The sequence below is a fragment of the Lacerta agilis genome, chromosome 9, assembly GCF_009819535.1.
Source record: "Lacerta agilis isolate rLacAgi1 chromosome 9, rLacAgi1.pri, whole genome shotgun sequence".
NCBI classification, from domain to species: domain Eukaryota; kingdom Metazoa; phylum Chordata; class Lepidosauria; order Squamata; family Lacertidae; genus Lacerta; species Lacerta agilis.
This window is the reverse complement of record NC_046320.1, coordinates 60966764-60991370: the sequence shown is the minus strand read 5'-3', so window position 1 is coordinate 60991370 and position 24607 is coordinate 60966764. Positions and strand designations below refer to the sequence as shown.

The 24607-nt window shown below is 41.2% G+C and overlaps 1 protein-coding gene across 1 annotated transcript; it reads left to right on the top strand.

Annotated features, from left to right (window-relative positions):
• Window positions 1-2517: 2517 nt before the first annotated feature.
• On the top strand, window positions 2518-23341 carry CDS1 (CDP-diacylglycerol synthase 1). Its single transcript, XM_033160694.1, is given in 13 exon segments — window positions 2518-2784; window positions 10456-10583; window positions 11016-11109; window positions 11654-11755; window positions 12189-12327; window positions 14515-14573; window positions 16442-16524; window positions 17774-17861; window positions 18698-18766; window positions 20599-20751; window positions 21571-21690; window positions 21974-22077; window positions 22960-23341. Coding segments are annotated over 13 exon segments (1332 nt in total). The 5' UTR covers window positions 2518-2721; the 3' UTR covers window positions 23090-23341.
• Window positions 23342-24607: the final 1266 nt, after the last annotated feature.

Here is a 24607-nt window from a genome sequence, read left to right as displayed (position 1 = left end):
CAATCAGCAACAGAACTTTGCAGCCGTTTCCAGAGGACAACAGCCCTGGTGTTAGGAGCAGCTGTCCGAGCAGTTCTTTCAGTACAGGTGTAATATGTGTGTGTGTGTGTGTGCAGGTGCTCTACCCAACAAAATGGTTGCAGCACGTTACACCAGGTGCAGCTTCTGGACCAGCCTCAAGGGATGCCCCATTCATAGTGCATTACAGTATTCTAATTGTTAGGAGATACACTGGCATAACCGCTTAGTTAAAATAGTTTTGCCAGCCTGCAATCCTATACATACTTACCTGGAAGTAAGTTAAACTGAACTCATAGTTCCCCGTTTCTAAATAAACATGTTTAGGGTTAGCCTCCAAAGACTGGGACTAGGAAAACAACCCAAGGACAGCAGCTTCTGAATAGGCACATGTACAATTGTACATACAATAACTCTTTATTTTAAAGGCATTCTCCCAAATGACAAAATAAGAGATAATGAACATAAGCAGTGCTTTTTTTCTGGGGGGCTATGCAGGGCTACGCATACGCCTAAACATTTTGTGAATCTTTGTACTTTTGTCCATTTACTGTATTTATTTTTCCCAATTTGAACTAAAAATTGTGATTTTCTTGAGTCAAAATGAGAGTACCCCTAAACATTTTTTTTAACGTGAAAAAAGCACTGGTAATAGAAAAGCAGGAAAATAAGGCCACCAGGAACCCATGTGGAGCACTAATCCTAGCTTATCACTATTATTTATTAATTTATAATGCCAAAATAGGCTTCTTAACACGTTACAAAGCATAAAAACAAAATTAAACCTTATTGTTAAACCCAGGACTGCTTTCATCCTTGCGCGTGCAAGTTACCATCCACCCAGAGGGGCAAAAACAAAGCTCACAACCGACCATATATTTGAAGCACGGTTGGCTTCCCTTGCTCCCAGGAATCCTGAGTGCTGTAGTTTACCTCCTCACATAACTACAATTCTCAGTGCTCATTCTACAGTTCCCAGGATTTTTTTTGGGGGGGAGAGAGAGCCATGTGCTTTAAATGCACGGTGTGACAAAACAACGAATTCCAAAAACCACACCCACCCACCAACATAGAAACATGGAATTGTAGAGTTGGAGGGACCCCCAGGGGTCATCTAGTCCAACCCCCCTCCTCCACAATGTAGGAATGCAGGAACTATTTACCTTTACCTTTACCCACACACATATCCCCCCCAATTCCCCCCACCCCCCCAAAGAGCTCGGGACTCGAACCGGCGATTCTCCTCCTCGCCATCGCTGCCAACATTCCAGTTTATCGTAACTCCCGCTCCCCCTCCCGGCTCGCCTACGCAACTGCAAGCGGCGGCGCTTCCCTCTCTCTCTCTCGCGCGCGCCCGCCTCCGCAGGATTCAGTTCCGACCAAGAAGAGGGAAAGAGAGAGAGAGAGAGAAAAAGGGGCGGGGCCGAACGCATCACCCAGGGGCGTGCCCGAGCGCCGCGCGACGGGCAAGAACGGCCGGCCGGGCGCGAGGAGGCAGGGGCTGCTTAGGGAGCGAGAAAGCGCGGGAGCGAGCGAGCGAACGTCCGTCCTGGCCTCTCTCTCTCTCTCTCCTCTCCGTTGAGGAATCGCTCTCCCGCGCGCGGCTGGTGTGTGTGTGTGTGTGTGTGTCGGCGGCGGCTGCGGCTCGCGCGGCAGTAGCAACGCTGCGGCGCCGCCTATTGCGGGTGGCGCTGTGGGTCTGAGGGAGGCAGGCGCTGAAGGGGTCTCGTAGGGGCTCCGCTGTGGTCCCCCCCCACCCTCACCTCACCGTTCTTCCAGGGGCGAGGCAGGGGGTGTGGGCAGAGAGGTTAGGCGGGAGAAGCGAGCGAGCGAGCGGGTGACAGGGCTGGGGGGGGGGTGTTGTTAGAACCCCTGGGTGCCCTCTGTAGTTGGTCGTGAGGGGAAGGGGAGATCTCCCCCCTTTAAAAACAACAACAACAACCAACTAAAGGGTTTCCAGAGGGGCCTTTGTGATTTTTTTTTTAAATGGGGGGCAGCGCCTTTTTGGGTGGGAGTCTTAATTGTGGGGTGCGCATAATCCCCCCCAACAGTTAAGTCTTCTGAGGAACGGAGCTGAGCTTTATTTCGGGGAGAGGGGATTAGACAAGACACCTCATGTGTGTATGAGTCTCTGGAGTAAGACCCCCCCACCTGCTTATTTTATTTTATTTTATTTTATTTTATTGGAGGGAGGGTCCCCCCCACTTTTCCGAGGAAAAAAATAGCAAATCTTATCTCAGAGCCCATTTATTTGGGGGGGGGAGAGGGGGTTGGGACACAGCCAAAGAAGACCTTTAGACAGATATCTTTTTGAAGGGCGTCTGTTTTTGGGGGTCCCTGATATAAGGGGCATCATGGAAAACTCCTGAGGGATCTTGTGGATCCCTTCTGAAGGGCTGCCTGTTTGGGGTTATCCTCGCAGAGTCCTTTGAAAAGAGAGAGAGAGAGGACTTCTGGTCTGTGTCTTATTTCTTTGCAGGGGGAAGCTGATTTTGGGGGTTGTTTTTCCCCAGTTCTGGTTTCTTGCAAGGAGCTAGCTGGGATGTAGAAGGGTTCCAGAGGCCTAGGCTTTTGCAATTAAAGCCTGTGATTGTCCCCATTATTATTACGTAGGCTTGTCCCCTGCACACACACACACACACACACACACACACATTCTGCTTCCTGCTCCTGCTGCTGTTTTATTACCCTTACACCAGGGAAATGTCGGAGCTGAGGAGGAGAGGAGCTGGTGGAGATCATGAAACTGCAAACCTAATTGACAAGGTAAGGTTGAATGGGCCTCTTTTTTGTTTTACCTGCTTCCAGGTATGGGGACATAGAAGGTATGAGCCCTGTCAGTTTCCGAGGAGGATACTTTGCATACCATTTCCTCCAAGCAGATTCCACCACCCTTTCTGCTTGGGGTATGATGTAAGCAGTTCTTGTTCCCCAAGGAGTATTAAGATTCGAAAGGGAGACACTTCTTTGCTGTCTCCTCTTTCACTCGGTTATCATTTCACCTCTGGGGATATGCTTGAGTAATGAAATTTGGGGCAGGTGTTTGCTTTCTTCACCTCTCTCTTAGGAAGTCACTCTTCCGTGTCAGTGACACTTGACTGTCCTTTATCCTGCGGTGAAGGTGTGGGAAAATGAAAGTCATTCCCCTTCCCCACACCTCTGCATTTTTAAAATGTTCATTTCTTAACAAGGTTGAGAGTATTCAAGGTGAATTGGTAAAGCTTTAAAATGTGGATATTGTGCACCGTTCCAGTTCTGCGGTAAGAGGCCGTTCTCTCTACCTGCAGTTTGCACTCTGTGCAGAAGGTTGTTCTTTGCATCACTCCTCCCCTTGTTCTACGTTTTCACTAGCTATAGGATGTAAACAGCTGGTTCACTAATACATTGACCCTGTGCATTGGAAGGAAGTAAAAAATAAACTGCTGAATTTGTTCTTGTTAGGTTGTTTCGACACCCATGTCAGCTTATATATTTATGGTTTTCTAACTGACATTTGACTCTGGGTTCAGATATAATATTTCAAGAGGAGAAGCTGTTGTTGTTCGCTTAAAAACAACCCCCCTTTCATGGATATCTGTGCATTGGTTTTGTGCCCTTAGGCAGAGGGGATGAAACAATTCATTAGCAGTTGTGTTTCTGCCTTACATAAACTGTATGTGATTTTAAATACTGAACCTTAGGCTTTTAGAAGTACAGTATATGTCATTCCTATGACTAAATATTAAAGCTGACACTATATAAAGCATAATAGAGGCATCTTAATGAAATAATAATGCCAAGATTTTAAATATGTCTAGACTGTGTATGTATGCTTTGCCAAAAAATGCACCATTCTTTTAGTGCTAGGAAAGAAATGGAAATGGGTGAGCCCAGGTTTTTTACCTTTTAAATTCTAGCAGAACTTGGAAATGAAAGGGGGGGAACTATTGTTTAATTTTGCCTTTTGATATGATTTAGAGTCATCGGGGTTATCGGGGTACAATTTTTGTAGTGATATTGTCAGTAAACTCAATTGTTTTAGGCTGCTGAGCAAGCAGGCCAGTTTTTCAAACTTTCTAACTTCAGGAAGTGATGGAAAAAGAGAGAGAGAAATGGATCCTGTTTTCCAGCTCATAAACTTAAAACAGAAGGCATACAAGAGAAGGGGACTGGAAGGAAAAGGTAGAATAAGATAACTTCTTCAAAGATGAAACAAAATGGTATCAGTCAGGCTAATCTTCCTGTATTGGGTTGATCTTCCCTTACTGGTGTTCTTGCTTGAATAGCAGTTGCTTGTTCTTGTTCATTTGGCTGAAGGGGGGTTGGAGTTGCCTTTCCCCTTGCTTTTTTTCTACATCTCCAGGGCAACTGACAGTTAGAGCAGAGTGTTCTTTCAGGGGGTGGTGTGAGGTGGGGGGAATACAGGTTCGCTGTAGCTGTTCTGTTTCTGGCTAGTGAATGGGGCCAAGATGCTCTGCTCCTTGCCATAATGATCTTCTTGGGATGCATAGGGAGCAGCTTCCTCATGGCTCTTGGTCTCATGCCTGATGACAGAAGGCAGATTATCCTGCCTTTCAGTTCTGCAGTCCCAGGTCCATGGGGCAGGGGGTGGTGGTGGTGGTGGTGGTGGTGGTGGAAAGAAGTAGCAGTGACTATACTCTCTCGAATTTTGTATTATGCCATGCCTGTCATGGCAGCCATTTTCTGACCACTGCCGCACCACTTTTTGACTGCTGGTCAGAAAAGGTTGGCGACCCCTGTTTGACGTTACCCACCACTCTCCAACACAAGAACCTTCATCTATCATAAACAAAACCTTACGGTAATTGTGTGTTAACTTTTTTGTAAACTTGTTTGCATGTACGCCTGATGTTGGAATGAGCACACTGCATCCTGGGGGCAGCAAAGTCCTTCATTGGCGCCATAATCTCTGTAACACTGGTCTGGCAATCCCTGATCCTTTGATGCATCTCCTGTTGCCTTATGTGCAGTCTGAAGTGGTATAGCCAAGCTAACAAGCTAATAGGCTTGCTATCAAATCTGCTGCTTGAGATAACTAGACATGCAGTAAACTGGTCAGCCTCTTTATTACTGCATTTTTGGCATCTTCCATGAACTAAGCGAGAATCTTGTATGCTTATTGGTGTTCCTGAAGGGGATGCTAACTTCTCCTAGTTCAAACACCTGTTGAAAGTTGTTCTGTAGAGTCTCGCAACCTTCAAGAATTGCTTCTTGGAGTAGTTTTAAAAACAACAACAAATATATGAGCTTGAGTTAGAAGGAGCGTGAGCTTCTGCCCTTTCCTCCTGCCTTTGGGTAGGGTTGTGAAAAACATGCTGTTAGTGCACTTTAAAATCCTGGGTTTCTTCCTGTGGGCTTTCACCACCGCAGACAAGGATAACGACATTAAAAATCAATCAAAAGCATCCGGGGGAAATCCCGACATGTAACCAATGGAATCATCAGTCTTAAAGTCTATGAGCACCACAGGCACTTTTGACCTGTGGCAGAAGAAGAAAATGAGCTGTGGGTGCCCTAGTGGCTGCGGAAACGCAGTGGTAAGCCCTTCTAAGTACAGATGTGTATCTCCACATCTGACACTGTCACAATTTTAGAGTTGAGCAGCAACACTTAGCTTTTTCATTCTGTTGAGATGTCATTTGTTAGCTGCTTGCTCATTAAACAAGGGATTCCTAGTGGAAGGGATTTCCTGGAAGGGAATTGCTGGTGGAAACCCAGCCAGATGGGCGGGGTATAAATAATAAATTATTATTATTAAATTATTATAGTGGAAGCTGCCAACCTTGTTGTCATCAGTGGCTCCTCTGACAATGGTCTGGTTTCTCCCCGCTTCTCTTTCTTGCTGCCACTTAAAGGTCCTCTGAGGGGCTCACATGGGTGAGCTACCTGCTAAGAGCTCTGTTGAGTAAGGGTAGCCTTGCCCAGGCCAGGGGCTTCTGGCCACCAGAGGTAGAGGTAGGGGTGGGAGATATGGAGGAATGTAGCCTAGGTGTGTCAGGAGGTGGGCCAGTACTCTCTCAGAATTGAAAGGCATGCCCTGTATCTGAGCATGTGCAGAGCACCTTCCCCCAGAATTACTATGCAGTCACAGCCGGCCCCCAACAGATTAGGACAAGGGACTATGATGCTCAGGATCAGGGCTGTTCCTTTCTGTTGTGCTGACTTGGTGTGGCAGTGGGGAGAGAGATACTGTGAGCATTTAGGTTGCAGCAGCTGGGACCATTTCACCCCGATCCATTTTCAGTCAGAGTTGCTAGCTATGTCCCCAACCCCAATTGTTGGACTACAGCTAAGAGCTGTTCTACAGTGGAATGGAGTCCTTCAGAAACTCGCCTCGTCAATGGGTTTGCCATTGACTGCTAGGAATCCCTTGTTTAATGAGCAAGCAGCTAACAAATGACATCCCAATGGAATAAAAAAGCTAAATGTTGCTGCCCAACTCTAAAATTGTGACAGTGTTAGATGTGGAGGTACAATTTGTACTTAGAAGGGCTTACCATTCCAGTTTGTATGAAGGAAAGACAACGGAAATATTTACATGCTACTTATTATAATCCATTGCAATGTCTTGCTTTATTTTGCATAAATAAGTTATCTTAAACCTATGAGCCTGGCAGTGTGCAGCTCTTCAAATTCTTGGAAGTAGTAGGGCTGGGAGTTAAATCTGGAGTTTTAGTCACACAATATGCCCTCTGCCCCTGATCAGGGACTCTTTTAATTATATTCAGACTTAATTGTTAAAGGCCTGGTTATAAAGTTTTTGCCTGGTGCCTAAATATATAAAACGATGGCACCACGCGAGCCTCCCTGCGGAGAGTGTTCCATGAACAGTGGCAGCTTATGGGGAAACAATGGGACATAAAATAAGGCAGCCCTCCCCAAACTAGTGCCCTCCACATGTCTTGGACTCCACCTTCTATCAGGTTGTGACGTAAGTGAGGGAAAGGTGATGGGGCTGAGAGCAGCAGAGGCAAGAAAAATGGTGGCACAGCACCAAAACAGGGCTCTGCACACTTAAAACGCTCCTAACATATTATTTTGCATTCTGCCACATACTATACTGCAGGGTGCCACAGCATCAGGCACAAGTGAGCAAAATGTACCATGCCACAAGTGCCTCCTCTGCAGGGTAAGAAATCCAGATGACTCATGCAAGTAAGCCATACTGCATGGAAAGCTTAAACTAATAATACTAACAATTTATACAGCACATGGAGTGACATGCAACATTATGTGAGGTGATTTTCACTTCCTCCCCTTCCCCCTGCAGTGCGTTCCACTCACAGATGGGTACAGTTGGCTGTCACCCTTAGTGTTCAAAGCATTTCACATGTACCGGTATATCAATATGCATTCATAGTCATTTTATTTGTATGCTACCTTTTCCATATAGCAGCCCTTTAAAATAGGCTAGTGTTAGCTGCATGTTGCAGATGAGGACTTGAGGTGATAAAGAATAGTAGTTTGCTCAAGTCTGCCTAGTGAGTTTGTGCCTAAGGTGAAATTTGAACCAGGGATTCCTGGCTCGTACTATTTGGAACTGTACTATTACCAAATTTCTCTATAAAAATGAAAAGTGCCTCATAGTTTTCTAAACTTCGAATTGGAAGTTTTAATAGCCCTAGCATACTTTTTAATAGTACTCCACTGGCTGTTGAAGGAGTATCTTATGTCCTTAAACCAGGCATAGGCAAACTCAGTCCTCCAGATGTTTTGGGACTACAACTCCCATCATCCCTAGCTAGCAGGACCAGTGGTCAGGGATGATGGGAATTGTAGTCCCAAAACATCTGGAGGGCCGAGTTTGCCCATGCCTGCCTTAAACCTTCCAGCTTTCTAGAATGATCAAAGTCATAAAGTAGTTCAAGTTTCAACCCTGTGCATGCTTTCCTTATTTGTAAACGTAGCTGAACTCACTGAGAGTTCACTTGGAGTAAATATTCATAGCATTGGGCTGTATGACAGCTAACTGTACTTGAGAAGGGCATAACTAGAACCCTGGAATAAACTAGGAAGTTACTTATATGTGACACCCTTTAAATTCTAACAGATGTATTATGGCGTAAGCTTAGGTGGACTATATTTCAGTTGAGATATATGAACATTTCATGAAGTGGGTTCTAGTTCTTATGTAACAATATATTTGTTAGTCTTGAAGGAGCCACAGCAAGACTCTTTGTTCTACAGGCTACCCCTCTGGAATAAGTAAATACTTGGAACTTTAAACTAGGGCAGTTGCTTTCAGAATCCAAACTTCCAATCTCTGGCTTTGTGATGCATCTGGAAACTAGAGGTATGCTGTGGTACAAGGAAAAAAATTGACGCAAACAGCTAAGATAGCAACAGCATTGTGACCTCAAAAAATTCAGTCTAAAATAATCAAGCAGAAGCTTAAACTAAAAGTTCTCATTCGGTTTTGGAATGTAGCTCAGATAATTGTAGAGTGGCAGGTGGATTATTTGAACAATAATATTACTAAAATATTTCACAAATTATTGGTTGGATTTGATTTAGCTGCTGAAATTGTGGAGAATGGTTTGGTTTTCTGTAGCCATGCAAGTATTCTGTGAGAAGGTCTGCTGTCTTTGTCACATTTTAGGACATTTAAAAAACATTGTGGATTTTGGGTACAGTCTCTTCAAGAGAGAGACTACTAAATCCTAATATTCTTCGTTATATGGAGTACCAACCTGCAATATTCAGAAATGGAAGAAATGAGTTACGACCCCCCCCCCAACTCTAGGATGTCTAAACACTGTAAACAATGTTGCCTCTTTTAAACTGCTTCCAACTCTTGTGGTGTCTCTTTGTTTAACAGAATTGCATTTGAGCTTTACATATTTACAGTACAGGCATCCTTATGGCCTGCGAGGAGACCCTCCCCAGAGCCCAAAGAGGATGTCTGCAAGGGCAGAGGAAGCTTTGTTTAGGCTGCTCAGCCGCCCTGCCAAACAGCTGATGTGTGGGGTAGTGCAGGCAGCAGCAGCAGCAGAGCAGCAGCAGCAGCAGCAGCAGCAGCTTTTCTGCACATCCTCCTGCCGACCCCAGAGCTTCAATTTTAGTTGTGGATATTTTTGGATACAGTTTTTTGTATGGATTGAAATGAGAGTGGCAGAGAGGGCATTTAAAGGATGTTTAGTGGGTGCTCCCCACTTTATTTCACTTATGCGCACAGGGCCAGAAGGTAGCCCCACATAAGTGGGGAGTTGCCTATATAACCCTTAATGATTTTGCCTCTTGGGTGCCCCACCGTCACAAGATAGCCTTGTGGGCTGGGGACCAGTCCCTATCCTCAGTGCTGCCCTTAAGCGTGCTCCAATCTGCAGGCTCCAGCCTGCCAAAGTTTAGTTCAAGTCCATAGTGAAAATAGGAGAAGAAAATACTGCCCATTTTCTTGTTAAGAAGAAAAACCTCTCCGCTCCCTTTCCTGTTTTATTTTACAACAAATTTCTTTCAGCTGATAACTATCCTTAAAATCTTGTGATTCCTATTAAACTCCTCCCAGCAGATTTGGATTTCCTCTCTTGCTTTTTTTTTTTAGCTGACACTACTAAGTCTTTCAGAATGACTATTCATACTGTGCTCTGATCGGCAGTTGTAAGATACAGTGTTCATGCATAATGAAATTAATTCCTATTTATCTTTGATAAATGATATGGCAGTGAAGGTAGAAAGAGCCAAGGATGGAAAACATCTCACATTCTTAGGCACCAGCATCAAATTTATTGGTGCCCAGTCAAGAACATTTCCCCCACCCCTGTGATGTATGAGTACAGGTATGATTTCTATCCTGTCTTTTTTATTTTTATTTTACAATTTTTGAATTAATTGCTGTTTTGAACAATGCAATTAAAGTAACACACTAACAAAATAAAAAGAATCAAAATAGGAAAGGAGGACATGGATTATTTTGACCAAAATGTTAATACAAATATACTGAACTGCTGAGTATGATGCATGCCTCAAAAAAGCTGACCAAAATGTTCTCTCATTTCTTTTCTGTGTTCTCACGTTGATACAGTACCTTGTCAGCTCAAATAAGGATAGGGAGTACAATTTGTTAAATCTATTGATGAGATGGTTGGACAGTGTTCTCGAAGCTTCTAACATGAGTTTGGCCAAACTGCGAGAGGCAGTGAAGGATAGGCGTGCCTGGCGTGCTCTGGTCCATGGGGTCACAAAGAGTCGGACACGACTGAACGACTGAACAACAACAATTGTTGTGTGGAAGGTGATGACTTCTTCCAGTGTTAAAGCACATTGAGTTTGGCGGGATCTTACTTTCCATAATTTTTTTAAAAAAGCTTTCTTATTGGTTTTTGAAAAGCTGTATCTGCAAAGATAATTTTGTTCACAATGTTGAATGTTGAAACAATATGCTGGTGTATGTGTTTTCTTAGCTTCTTAAGCGTATTTGCATCATGTGCTTTGTTTTAGGATGTAGATGGAGAAGATAGATTTGCAGAGCTAGACCTCAGGACCGATTCAGACATTCCTGAAGTTGTTCCACCAACAGACCGCACTCCAGAAATTTTAAAGAAGGCCCTTTCTGGCTTGTCTTCCAGGTATGGAAAAATAAAACTGAAAATATTACTGTGAAATAAATTAAGCAGATTGTATGCAAGCTAAAGCTTTGTTCTTGGAATTAGTTGCTTGGAGATGCATTAAGGGAGCCATTTTAATGGAGACAATTATTCTAAAAAATGGTCTACTGTTTTTATCTCATTATCTCTTCCTAGTGTTATGAATTTATAGGTGCCAGACTTATTGAACCTCATTGAACCTAGTGGGACTTATTTCTAATTAAACAGATCACATTGTCAGTGGTGTTCTGACCTGGACATTGAATTTGGTTTCAAACATGAAAAAGTTACATTAGACTCATCACTATTCCTTTGCTCAGTTGCTGAGAGTTAATGTAGCTTAATACTTAACTTTGTTACTCTTGTTATGAAGTGGCAGGTAGTTGTAACCTTATGGATTTTTTTCTTTTGCAGATGGAAGAATTGGTGGATTCGTGGGATTTTAACTTTAGCTATGATTGCAGCTTTTTCGCTGATTTACATGGGATCATTTATGCTGATGTTGCTTGTAAGTTTCCTGAACTGTTAAAATTTATTTGCTTTGTTTTAGCATAAATGAAAACTAATTTGTTAATCACTTCAGTCTGCCTTTTCTCGATTTGTCCATTCTGAAACCCAGGTTAATTGAGTAGCAAGCCATATAGACTGAAAGTCTCCTTTGCTTTTATAATCCAGCACTACTTGCAGTTCCAATTGAGATGTAGAAGCTGGAAACTTGTAGTTGAAATCTGAAATGCCAAGTAAATCCCCCCTCTCTCTGTTCTTCCCCATTTGGAGCAATATTGAACACAGGCAATATTTATACACAACGTAATGTGCGCTGAGAGTTTCCCTTGAAGTTGTATGAATCAGGAAGCCTGTGCACTGAATTTTGAGTGCCTATGAGCCTGCTAAAGGCATCTATGAAATGAGCTATGCCATATCAAAATACTTTGACTCACATAAGATTAGCTTCCAGTTCAAACTATCCAGGAACAGCAGCATGTGAATATGATGCATTTCTATCCTGTATTAAAATTTGGAATCCCATTCACCTTTTACCTTAATTTCAGGTCATGAGCATACAAGTAAAGTGTTTCCATGAAATCATCACTATAGGCTACAGAGTCTATCGTTCTTATGAGTTGCCGTGGTTTCGAACACTGAGCTGGTAAGTAACAACTGGAAATTTCGGCTCTAGCTGTTTCCAGTCTTTCCCCATTACATTCATAGGGATGACTTTCTAGTCACTAGTGGAATCACAGGCTGAGGATTTACTGACTGCTTCTAACTGCTGGCTTTGTGGTGCTTCACTTCTATACAGTACTTGAATTAAAATAAGTGAGACATCAAATGCTTCAATAATGGACAGTTAAAAGAAATGTAACGATTTAAAACGATTAAATTTTTGGTATTCCCTGCAAAATACCCCTCCAAATCATGTTGTATCTGCTTGCTTAGACGAGCCTCCATTGGAAGACTCCTAAATATGCAAAATGTTAGAGTTTTCTTACATTGATATTTTCATCTTTAAAGATATAACGGTATGAAGAGAAAAAAAGGAGCTCCCTTCTTAGAAAGTATCTCAAGTTGCTTTATATGTTGCAGGTATTCTTGCTGTGTGTGAACTACTTCTTTTATGGAGAGACTGTAGCAGATTACTTTGCCACATTTGTTCAAAGAAGAGAGCAACTTCAGTTCCTAATTCGCTATCACCGGTTTATATCTTTTACACTTTATCTCGCAGGTAACTTGGTCCAACTTGTTAGTTGCCATTGCAGTTATTTACTACTTGATGTCAGATTCCAGTGTTCTCCCTAATAGACAAAGAGAGAGTGTGCACAGAAATTACAGAATTAACTATATGCAACCTTTGAAAACCACACTCATGGGTTGCAGCAAACACTGAGTAACTTGGTAAAGGCATTTTGGCAGTCATCTCCCATGTCATAGCTCCAGAATTATTTTTAATGAATAGCTTCAGTGTTGGATAAGTTTGGGAATGGATATCCTTGCATAGAATCTGGAGTGGCACTTAATGTTGTTAAGCAAGAATGCATAATTAGTATCACTTAATAGCTAATTGTATTGCAACTATTAAGCAATCCAAAGTGTGTATTCTTGCTTTGAAAATATAATGCTTGTTGGTGGGCCATGAAAGTTCTAGGTCAAGACATTCCAACATGCTCTCCAGGTGTTGCAGACTACAGCTCCATCAGTCCCAGTCATGTGGCCCTTGTATAGGAAGCTGTGGGCTGTTTGTTTTTTATTGGTAGATTATACAATACCGAGGTTGGGCCATACTTTATATAAACCAAATAACACTTCCAGAAGATGTTGCCATCCAAGGAAAGGATTTTCATAACTGTGAAACAATTGCTGAGGCTGCACTTTTGTGCCCCCTTTCTTTTAAAACCTACATGTAGATGAAATTATCAGGGGAGTGGTGCTGCCTTATCTAATTTGTTGTCAAACACAAGGGAGGGCATATAATGATTATCTCATTGGTATTGCATTTTTAATAAAGGCAGGCACCAGACAGAGTACAGTGGTACCCCGCTAGACGAATGCTTCGCTAGACGAAAAACTCGCTAGACGAAAGCATTCGTCTAGCGGGAGGCTGCCCCGCTAGACGAAAAAGTCTATGGGGCTGCCTCGCAAGACGAAAAAATTTCGTCTTTTTTTTTCCGTTTTTGCGGAGCGCGGCTCCCATTGCCGCTCCGCAAGACGAAAACCCCGCTAGACGAAAATTTTCGCGGGACGAATTATTTTCGTCTAGCGGGGCACCACTGTACATGTGACATGCCCAAATTTGAAATTTGTGCTTGGAGGTTACCAGCCATTTTTTGCTTTTCTCAAATGGCTGTGCATTAGTGTTCCTTGAAAGCTATCAAGTATGAAAAATGATCTGTTGGATGCAGACCTTATTATATACAGCAATAACTTGGGGCAGGGTAGATATTAGTTATGGTTCACATTTTAATGTGAACTTTCATAATTGGTACTTCCCAAAGCAGTATAAAAGCAAAACACAGCCATCGTTCAAAACTCACAGTTCTTTGAATTTTGTCCTGCAGTTCTCCAAGCAAAAAAGGTACACATTATATTAGGGGAAATAAAGATTTATAAAAAATTACAAATTGATGCAGAGATATGGCAAACTGAATTTAAGATTTGAAAAATAAGAAACTGAAATTGGCCCATCCTTAGTAAGAAGCCTCACACCCTGCTTGTGTGCAGGAAGTCAGATTTGTAATAATGCATAATACATACACGTTCTCAGGGGTAGTACTTACAATTATTGCAGCATGTTGCTATGAGAACCCTGCCAGGCTTCCTCTATACACTGCTTTTTAAGAGAGCATTGAAGGTACTCCTATCCATTAGGCATTTGCCAGTTGGAACATTCAGCTCCTAGGGTGATTTTTCAGGCTTTTAGCTGTTCGTATTGTCTTTGTTGGGAGGTTGCATGTTGAGTTTTAAGTGCCTTGGGGCTTCTGTTGAAAGGCAATCTATAAATCTTAGGGCTTGCTTCCCCACCCCCAAATCAGTCATTAAAGACTCATCTGCAATTATAATTTTAAATATTTGGCTTCTGAGTACAAAAACTATGCTTACAGTTGAAATGAACAGTGGGAGCTTTGGAAACTGAGTCCTTGCCATTAGTTTCCTTACAGTACATTGATATAAGAATCTGGACAATCTTGTTCAATGCACTGCTTAAATTGGTCCTATAATCAGGAGGTACAATGGAAAAAATGTTAATCTCTAAAGAAAACAGTAGTATTTACAGTTATAGCATGAAGGTTAAGACTGATACAATTGGATACCAAAGTGGAGAGGGCAAGCCCGACAATGCAACTGGCTAGCTTCTGTTCACTGAAAGGCTGGAAAACATGCACCTGTTTTCTGTTTTTTTTTTTTTTTTACATAGGTTTCTGTTTGTTTGTATTGAGCTTGGTGAAGAGGCACTATCGCCTGCAATTTTACATGGTGCGTATCAATCCTTTAGCTGCTAAATTTGTTGTCAAAACAATTAGCAGTATTAAATCACTTGCTTTTTGTTGTTTTTGAAGTTTAATGTCCAAAATAGATTTTAAAGCCTTATAAATACAAATTATTAACCTGCACTGTTAATACAAATCTGGATTTGAGATATGGAAGTGAACCTTTGTCAATGTCTGTGTTGACATGTTTAGGCTAAATCACAGTTTCGTGTGATATGCATGGACCAAAATGTGCCCAATGCAGCTTTGGGCTCTCACACTTCTCCTTTTCCTATTTCTCACCCCAGATGGCTGGGAGGAGGAGTTTGATAGATTTCACTTCAAGAACAACAAGCTGGTTGACATAAACTGTGGTTAACTGAAAGCAAACCAGCTTCTGAAATGATGGTTTGAAGTAACCATAGTTATATATTAATCATGTTCTGGCTCCAGAAGACATAGCTAGCTGTGGTTAACCAAAAGCAGCAGTAGAAGTTTGTGAATCCCCTCTTCCCAGTTGTGTGGGAATAGGAACAGGGTGCATAAAATATTTGTGTTTTGCTTAGGCCCATTTCAGGTTGTGCACATGGCCTAGTGGGGTTGAAACCAGCTCAGTGTGTAATTATGGGTTCTTTGTTGAAGACTATTGCTATAAGGCTTAATTCAATCTGCCAGTCTAGACTGACTACACTTTGGAAAAAGTGAGTTTGTTATTTTCTATACCACTCAACCAGCAAAACTGTTGGGGTATTCAAAATCTTCAGCATGAACATAAAGAAAATTGTTTGAAATTTAAATGCACATTAAACCTTTAACATTTGTGTTCTCACCTCTGCCTAAGTTAACAGTAAGAAACCAAGAATTATTTTAAAATTATTGACTTACCTGAAGGCTGTCAGTATTTTGCATTTTTCTGTGGCTGCACTTTAATCCAACATGTGTCTTTGAACGCCTCTACATAGTACTGCTTTGTGGAATGGTTACAGATGTGCTTGCAGTTGTCCTGAGTGATAAAAACACACAAATGTAGATCTACAAAAGTGTGCACTAGTACTTTGTGCATAGTCAAATATGTGCAGTGCAAATGTGTATACAGCTAAAACAACTCTTCATCACAGATCAGAACAAGAGACTTCAGAAGTTTGGAAATGTATAGCATCCATGCTGAATGTAAATGTAAATTGAGAGTATCTACTTAGCACACACAAAAAGCACACATCATAGTACACATATGCAAGTGTCAGAATAGTCATATGGGTAATATTAGTCAGTGGGATTCATTTGAACCAGGCATTAACATCTAGTCCCTAGTTGCCTACCAATTATTGGCTACATTTGAAATGGTAATTTAATTGTATGTAACCTCTCTAGAGTTGTCACATGACAAATCACAGTTTGTTTATAAGAAGGGATTCTTCTTCTTTAGTACGTCTGCAGGTCATGTAGTTTTGATCCTTTGTGTTCATCAATAACTTGTAGGAACTAACTTCTGTCTGGACAATTTTTCATCACTATATTGCATGCCATCACCATAACTTTGCCACTAACATCTTTAATGTTCTAATTCTAAATTGTCTTATATGTATATGCAGACTATCCTATTATTTTCCACCTTTGTTCTTCCTCATTCCCATTAAGATACATGTTTTAAAGTATTTTAATTTCCAAATGGAAAAAAAATTATAGGAGTTTTAATAGAAATCTTTTATAACTGTCTTGTCTTAAAATTAATACAATTAGATTGTGAAATTCTTTGTGTACACCTCTAATTTCTTAGAATGTCTGTGCAACTCCTTTAGCTAAACTACCATTTTTATTTAGATGTATTGATCTGTTGTAGTGTCACTAACTGTTGTGTTATTGCACTGTTAACAGTTCGCATGGACTCATGTCACTTTGCTGATCATTGTAACACAATCCCATCTTGTCATCCAAAATCTGTTTGAAGGCATGATCTGGTAAGGGGACAGTAATTCTTGCAAATCTATACATATGTCTCATTTGTTTATATAGTATGTTTCTAAGGTCTGGTAATTGTTTTCTCTTTCACAAGTTTGTTTGCAGATATTTCATGAGAGCTTGTCTAGGCCTTAAAATATCTGGAATATTCAATAAAACAAACATGGTTAAAATTCAATTCCAAATTGAAACTTTCACCCTCCGAGTAGTCTTAAAATATTGGTCAACACCACTGTAATCTAATTTTCAACTAGCATTAAGGACTGCTGAATGTAGGTCATAGAAAATAAGTGGCAGTTCTAAATACATTGTCTCAGAGTAACTGCAAAACTTTCTTACAGAGCTTTTAGGATTATGATGAAAGGCGAGAATTAACTGTAAGGAGTATGGATGGGTATACCTCAAGAAGTCATACAGATGTCTCAGTAAATTTCACTATCTTTATGGTTAAATCCTGAGTAAATTGCATTGCTGGGGAGGAGTGAGATTGCCCTGTGTTCAGGAAAAGTTTCCCTCTTTCTTACAAATGGGCAAGGACCATGATCCAAATGATTGTGACACTAGTTCTGTGAACTGAAGGGGACTTCTGGTTGTTCAACAGCAACCCTCCAAGCTCTTTGGCAAACTGCTTTTGAAACTGAGGGAATTTGTGATATTGAATGAGTGCCAGCAGTTTAAAGATTATGTTCAATGGTTCTACTGGTTAGCACAAGCCTTTGAATGAATTCAGGCAGTTAGTGGATTCCCACTCTGTTTTCCTGTTGTCTAGCAGTTGCCTATGACTGAAGAGGAAAGTGGGTCTCCTATTGCAAGAAGAGACCCAAACATAACTTATGAATCTAATTATTTGTGGTGAGGGGGGTTGCTGATGCATAGCCTAGATTTATTTTAATTTCAGAGGCATAAAGCTCTTCCATTTACAGGAAGTGTTTGTCTCTTTAAGCATGTACTCTGTGTCCATCTCTTTTCCAGACGTATTTTTTCTGATTCATTTCATAACTTTCAAAATGTTTGGCATATATTTACAGTGTACAGAATTTCCTCATATTGCAGAGCCATCTCAAAGTGATCATCCTGTAAACATTTGCATTAAGTTATTTTAATTATTTTTAAAAAGTATGCTGTTGCTGTCCTATGAATTTGCCCTTGCAAGTTGACCAGAATTTTTTTTCAAAGTTACTGTTCTTCATAATAATGCCTCTGGGTTGACTCTAAAGTATTAAACTTTTTTTTTTTTTTACTACTCAGGTTTCTTGTTCCTATCTCAAGTGTTGTTTGCAATGATATTGCTGCTTATATCTTTGGATTCTTCTTTGGGAGAACTCCGTTAATTAAGGTACAACATTTGGTTCAGTAAATAATCAAATAACTTTTTATAGGTTTGGCTCATATTTGGCTTCTATTTACTTTGTGGAAGTTTAACACTTTTCTTGGGAACTGCAGAATGTGACATATCCTGATTGCACATTTCTTCAACACATTATGGCTATTTTAGAAGAGATTGTTCCTCCCAGCAACTAGGCTAACTATAATTTTGACTAATTTTACAGTATGGCTTGCTAGTTGTGCTCTCGGGTTCTTCATATTTTTCTTATATTCACATACAGATTGCTTTCTTTGTTATATTCCTTGCTATTTTCTATACTTAAACGTTTCGTTAACTTGTCAGAGGACCTCTTACTGTTAGAGGGGGGAAAATAGGACTATGGATGGGTCTACAGTGTTGGCTTTTGTTGGTGATCAGAGTGCATTAATTTTATTTCTGGCACTCTTAACCACAGATTTTTACTTCCAGGAAAACATGATCCTAGTCCCCAGTAGCATTAGCAGTCGTCTTGTCATAGACACATTTAATCTGGATTAGTAATTTACAGGCTCCTATTTGAATGTGTCTTTGAAGTCACTGCTGCCCTCAGACACAATCCCACTACCTTATTTGAAAAATTATTCAAAATGGAGGTTTTGTAAAGGGTGAGCATTCTTATCTGTTATAATATACACATATCTACACATACTACTCTAGAAGTAGTACAGCACTTGAAAGATGGCTGGAGCATCGACTGATTATACTAGGTCTAAGCAGCATTTAAGTTCTGCTTATGTTATGTGTGTGTTTTGCTTGGGCAGAAATGCAGAAATTGTTGTAACTTCTTCATTTCTCTCTCTGATTAGCTGTCTCCCAAAAAGACCTGGGAAGGCTTCATTGGCGGTTTCTTTAGCACAGTTGTGTTTGGATTCCTTGTAAGTGGATGTGCTCTTCTCATACTAATGTTGTGTTGTTCAATGCATTTGATTTGAAGCTGGCGTGAAATGCTCTGAAATGTGGCCTGTCTGTTGAAGCTTTCAAGCGTCAGGCTCTTGACAAGTTAAGGCTTGGAATACCACTTTGTGTCTAGAAGATGTGGGTGGCAGGCTGACATGTGACTGTAATCACAATTACAGACAGCTTTCTTTGCTGCAGCAGAAGAGAGCTGGTTGAGTGACAGCATGGCATGTGACTATACCACCTTCCCTAGCCACCTGGGTAGACATCTCTTCATTTGGTCCCTGACACCACCCTTCAGCATAAGAATCGTTGGATGGTGTATGAGGACAGTAGTTCTAAAATCACAGAGCAGTAACTCATAAGTCAGCAAAGTCCAGCATTTCACAATAAAGCATCAGTATACAAAACATTGGGACGCGGGTGGTGCTGTGGTCTAAACCACAGAGCCTAGGGCTTGCCGATCGGAAGGTCGGCTTAGTCATGCTGACCACATGACCCGGAAAAACTGTCTGCGGACAAATGTTGGCTCCCTCAGCCAGTAAAGCGAGATGAGCGCCGCAACTCCAGAGTCATTTGCGACTGGACTTAACTGTCAGGGGTTCTTTACCTTTACCTTTACACAAAACATTGCTAAATTGTATGCATTTTACAATACAGGGTATCATGCTTATCGGCCATAATGATCCTCAAAACGATTCACCCTATTAAAATGTGATTTACAGGTTGCTGGTGCTGCCTTTGCAGCGACAGATCTTCAATACCAGGATTCTAATTGGTATCTACAAGTATTACGAAGCGCCACACTCTCATGTTTTAAAGACAGTAGCAACAGTGTCTTCTCCCCAGTTGAGTAGCTGTTCCTGCTGCTGATGGGGAAACTGGTTTGGTGTGGAGTAAAATTCCTTTGCTCCTCCTTGGAAAAAGAGACAGCCTTGGAAAAGGGGGATTTTGCCTAGTTGCATAAATTGGAGCAACACCCATCTGGATGTGAAACCTTGAAAGAGCGACTGCTGCTGGATTTGCCTTCTGTCCTAACAGCAGGCAGGACTTTCTTATCCTCTGTCATGACTAGGGCAGAATGCACTTTTAAGATAATCATTTACCTGGCACTGAAAAGACATTGCGTTTGGCACCAGACAAACTTTTTCTGGGGAGGGCATTCCACATAAAGGATGCCACAGGCAAGAAAACCCTGTATTCAGTCACCAGCTGCCTGACTTCAGATGGTGGGTAGGGCCTCAGAAGAAGAATGGAGATCTACACATCACCTGGAGTGGCATGGGAGCAACCATTCCAACAGTAGCCTCATTTCTGCAGGAAACATTATCAAATGTGCCTTAGGTACACAATAGTAGGAGTGAACTGTTTTTTCCTTTGATGGAGGGAAATATCCTTCTCTGGGATTGTTGTTCCCATTCATTCCAGAAGGTAGGACTTGTTCATATCAGGCTGTTGCTATGCTCTGCTTGGGGAGGGAGTACCCTTCCCAGTTTTTTCAGACTGGAGATGAGACTGGGCAGAACTCCTTTCCTTTGGCTTTTTTCTGTGTCTTACTAGTTCTTCCCCTCAGTTTTGAAGCTCTCAAAAGTAGGGGGGAGGGCTCTCTCCCATGCAGGGCATAGCTAAAGCTTGATTTGCCTAAACATTGCCTTTTGGATTGAATGGGAGAAGCAACCCAGAGGGAGGCTATTCTCCTACAATGAGCCCATCACAGGTAAGACCAGTGCTCCTTTTTCTTGTATTGAAGAAGTCCAAGATGCCCTCAACTTGTCACAAAGATCTTATGGATGCCTACTGTGCTTTTCAGGTTGCCACCCTTCTGGCTCAATATCAGTATTTTGTATGCCCCGTGGAATACAACAGTGAAACCAACAGATTTGACACAGAGTGTGAACCATCAGAACTATTCCAGTTACAAAAGTACTCCATACCACCTTTGCTTCAGGTTCTACTGGGAAGGGTAAGTAAAGCAAAATCTTTAAGGCAAAGCTGAATCTTTCAAAGTTGGCATTCTGAATGAAATGCTTTTTTTAAAAAGCCCAATTCTCTCTCACTTCTTCCTTTGGAGCAAGTAAAATTGCAGCTTTTAATTCTCTCCTCTTCCTGCGTGAGGAGGAGGGAACAAATCTACTTGAGCTGCCTGAAGTGACTCCTGCTTTGTGCTGCTGTGTAGAAATAGGCAGGCCAGGCCAATCCACCTGCCTTCTTCTAATCATTCATTGTCTTCCAGAAGGAAATGGCCCAATGTGGTTTGCTCTATACCTACTTTGTGCCTCTCTGCAGAAGATGGCAGCCAGGAAAGCTCCCCCATGTGTCTAAACCTACAGCTGTTTACCCAACAACTTTTTCTGATGTCCCTTGCCGGTCCATAACTAGGGGGGAGAGACAGGGAGAAATTAATTTTAAGAAAAGAAGAAAATGAGAGGGAGGCCATAGCTGTCATACTTTCCCCCTTTTAAAAGGGAAATCCCCTTATTCTGAATAGGATTCCGTGCAAGAAAAGGGGAAAGTTGACAGCTATAGTACAGACCTCTCTGGAACTTTGCTCGAACCCGATCTCACACCAAAGACAGGGCTGGTCTGAGAAGGCTGGATATTCTTCTCTCACTGATGGGGTCAAGATGAGGAAGAGGTAAAGCTGGTCTGGTTTCTTGAGTAAGGTGCCCATCCTTTAGCATTTAATGCTCCAGGTTGTTCTTGAGGGGGTCTGTAGATATGGAGAAAACTTATGTTTCTTATAAGGAAAATAAGAAAAATTAATGACCATAATTTCTTGTAGGAAACAGTGAATTTGTGCCCGTTCCAGATGCACAGCATTGCTTTGTCAACATTTGCATCCTTAATTGGACCATTCGGAGGCTTCTTTGCTAGTGGATTCAAAAGGGCTTTCAAAATCAAGGTGTGTATGAATCTGGACGTATGAATCTTCCCTGTACCAAGACTTCTGCGTCGCTTTTGTAAGTACATGTAGAAATAGAAATCTGCTGCCCCAGTTACCTTGGGGTACCTTTTTAAATTGAAAAAAAATTGCTATGGATTAATTGACTAAATGTTGCATCTGTAACTTAAATATAACTGATAAATTTATTTAAAAGCAGTTTAAAAGTGTTACATTAAATATATAAGTATTAATTAGGACAGCTATCTTCAAACAATAAATTGAGTTTCCTTTTTTTCTAAAGGATTTTGCTGACACCATTCCTGGCCATGGCGGAATAATGGATCGTTGCGACTGTCAGTATCTGATGTCTACATTTGTTCATGTCTATATCACCAGTTTCATAAGGTATTTCTCTGTTAATAATTCATTGTAGAGAATTGACATGAAGTCGTTACATGAGTCTTCATTTCAGATACTACTGTAACCTGCTCTATGTGGTGCTGCCTTTGAAAAGTGCTCAGTCATTTAACTGGCTCATAACAGAAGAGAGCTCATTGTCTTGGGGCTTAGGAAATGGCTTCAGATGGAAATCATGGATGGGTAGCAATATGAATGGTTCCTTTAACTTAATAGAAGCTTACATTAGATGCATGTCAGGACAGAGTTGTGGTTGCTTGTCCCAGTATCTACATTGTTATGTGTGTTAAAACCTCTTAGAAAGTGCCAGTGCCAATTGGTTATCTTCCTTGTACCTGACATTACTGTTCTGAGTTGCTGGGGACTCAGATGCAAAGGTATAGGTGCGTTAATGGGATTATGCGAGGGGAAATAATAGGGCCCCAAGGCTGTAGTGGTGCAGCATTTCATATTTCCTCACATACAGAACTTTTTTTTTTTAAAATTTTTATTGTTTTTTAAACAAATACCAATACAAAAACCATTAAATACTTATCCTGCTGTACTGCAGAACCAGTTTTTGTGACTGGTAGGTTATAAAAGAAGAATCACCTTGTTTTGTTCTGACATTCTTAAATTTCCCTCCCTATAGTAATGAGTGCTTGGGTGGATGCTCATAATGAGGAAATGTGTCTCTCAGTAGATCTGGTTATTCATGTTGAATTTCTGTGACCTCATTAAGGTGTTTGCGTATGTTCTGGTCGGCATGCTTTTGATGCTGTACTGTCCCCAGTAGAGCAAAAATTCATTTGGATGAGCTCTTTGTAAGCAAACATTTGATCACAAGTGGTATTGCAGATTGATACTTTGTCTCCTTCAATTTAATGCCAGAGGCCCCAATCCCAGCAAGCTCCTACAACAGCTGTTGGTGCTTCAGCCAGAGCAGCAGTTAAATGTCTACAAAACTCTGAAGACTCATCTCATTGAAAAGGGGATTCTTCAGCCATCGCTGAGAGGATAGGCAGACCAAACTGTGGACTACAAAGAGAAGTGCAGCTGGAAATGCAGGTTTTGCTTATATGAGCATGACGTGTTGGACTGAAGTCAGACTGTGTGTCTGAAGATATGAATGTCTGTTTACTAAGATTACTGTGAATACCTAGGAGGCCATGCAAGATTTAAGTTCCTTCTAACTGCATGTTTTTGCTGTCTAGTTTAGTTCTTTGGGTTGATGAGATGCGCCTTCTCCCTTGGTTCCCAGCTACATTTTTTTTTTAAATACAAAAATAACTATTTTTAAACAACGGTGGGCACACTCCTTCTGGAGCAAGAATTAAATGAATGATTGGGAGTATGCAGTTCATCAAAATACATTTTAGTGCAATGATATTAATGACTCCAGCTCAATTAATGACATTTTGCCGTGCTGCATTTTAGCTGACAGTATCACTAAACTTTGACCAAATGGCACCTGTTTTTTCCTGTTGCATTACTTCCCCAAAATAGGAAAGGGGCCTGTAATGGAGAAACCCTTACAGGAAAAGCGTGCCTGTAAATGGATGCTTGAGGTTGGCTTTGCTTTTAGCTAAAAAGCCTAAGTGGCAGGTGAAAAATAAAAATAAAGGAATGGCTTCTTGTAAAAGGGAAATGTTTTTTGGGAGGGCGGGGCTCTTCCTTAGCATCCTAAAGACCAGTTTAAAGCACAAAATGCCTACTTGAGTTGCAGGCCTCTTCTTTACCAGCAAACTCTGTCCAGGGCTTTGGGGTTGAAATGACTGATTAGTCTCTGGAATGTGCTCATTTGTGCCTCCAACGTTTGGATGTGTTAAATAGAAACTCCCCCTTCCTTTATGGTAAGTGCAATACAAGTGCTAACTCAGCAATATTTAGATCACTTTCGTAACAATGTTAGTTGGAGTCCTATGCTGTGAGATGAATCTAGTGCTTCCACCGCTAATGGAGTCTCAAGGGCATTTAGTCAGTAACAGAGTTGGAGATTACTTCTTCCTGCCCTGTGGGGAAGACCAGCACTTCTATTGATAGTTGTGCTCAATATGATTTGCACTTTTGAGATTCCTTACCGAAGTCTGCATGAAATGTGACATTTCTAATATCCAAGGCATGAGTTGCTTTTTAAATGCTTCTGTGTCGTTTCTTTTTATCATGTGATAATAAAAAATATTTTTAAAGCAAATGAAAGTAATAAACCTAAAGCACATGAATGCCAAAAACATGGTATGGTGAGGACTGATTAAATAGGATTTAAGGCATTAGGAGTGTAATCCTCATGGAAGTTTCTTTCTACAGAAGTCTCACTGAAACAAAGGATATTTGCACAACAGCACATCTATTTCCATTCATTTCAGTGAGGCTTGTGCAACAGAACCTTCTGGAGGATTCTACCCTATGAACTTGGTGTGAGTGAGTTTTCTTCTGCTGTGAGCTTTCAAGGTTACATATTTCTTGCCCTGCTTGGTGCTGCTTGACTAAACTGTGTAGTGAAACTCAACACGTGTTATTAATGTCTGACTTTTAGAAA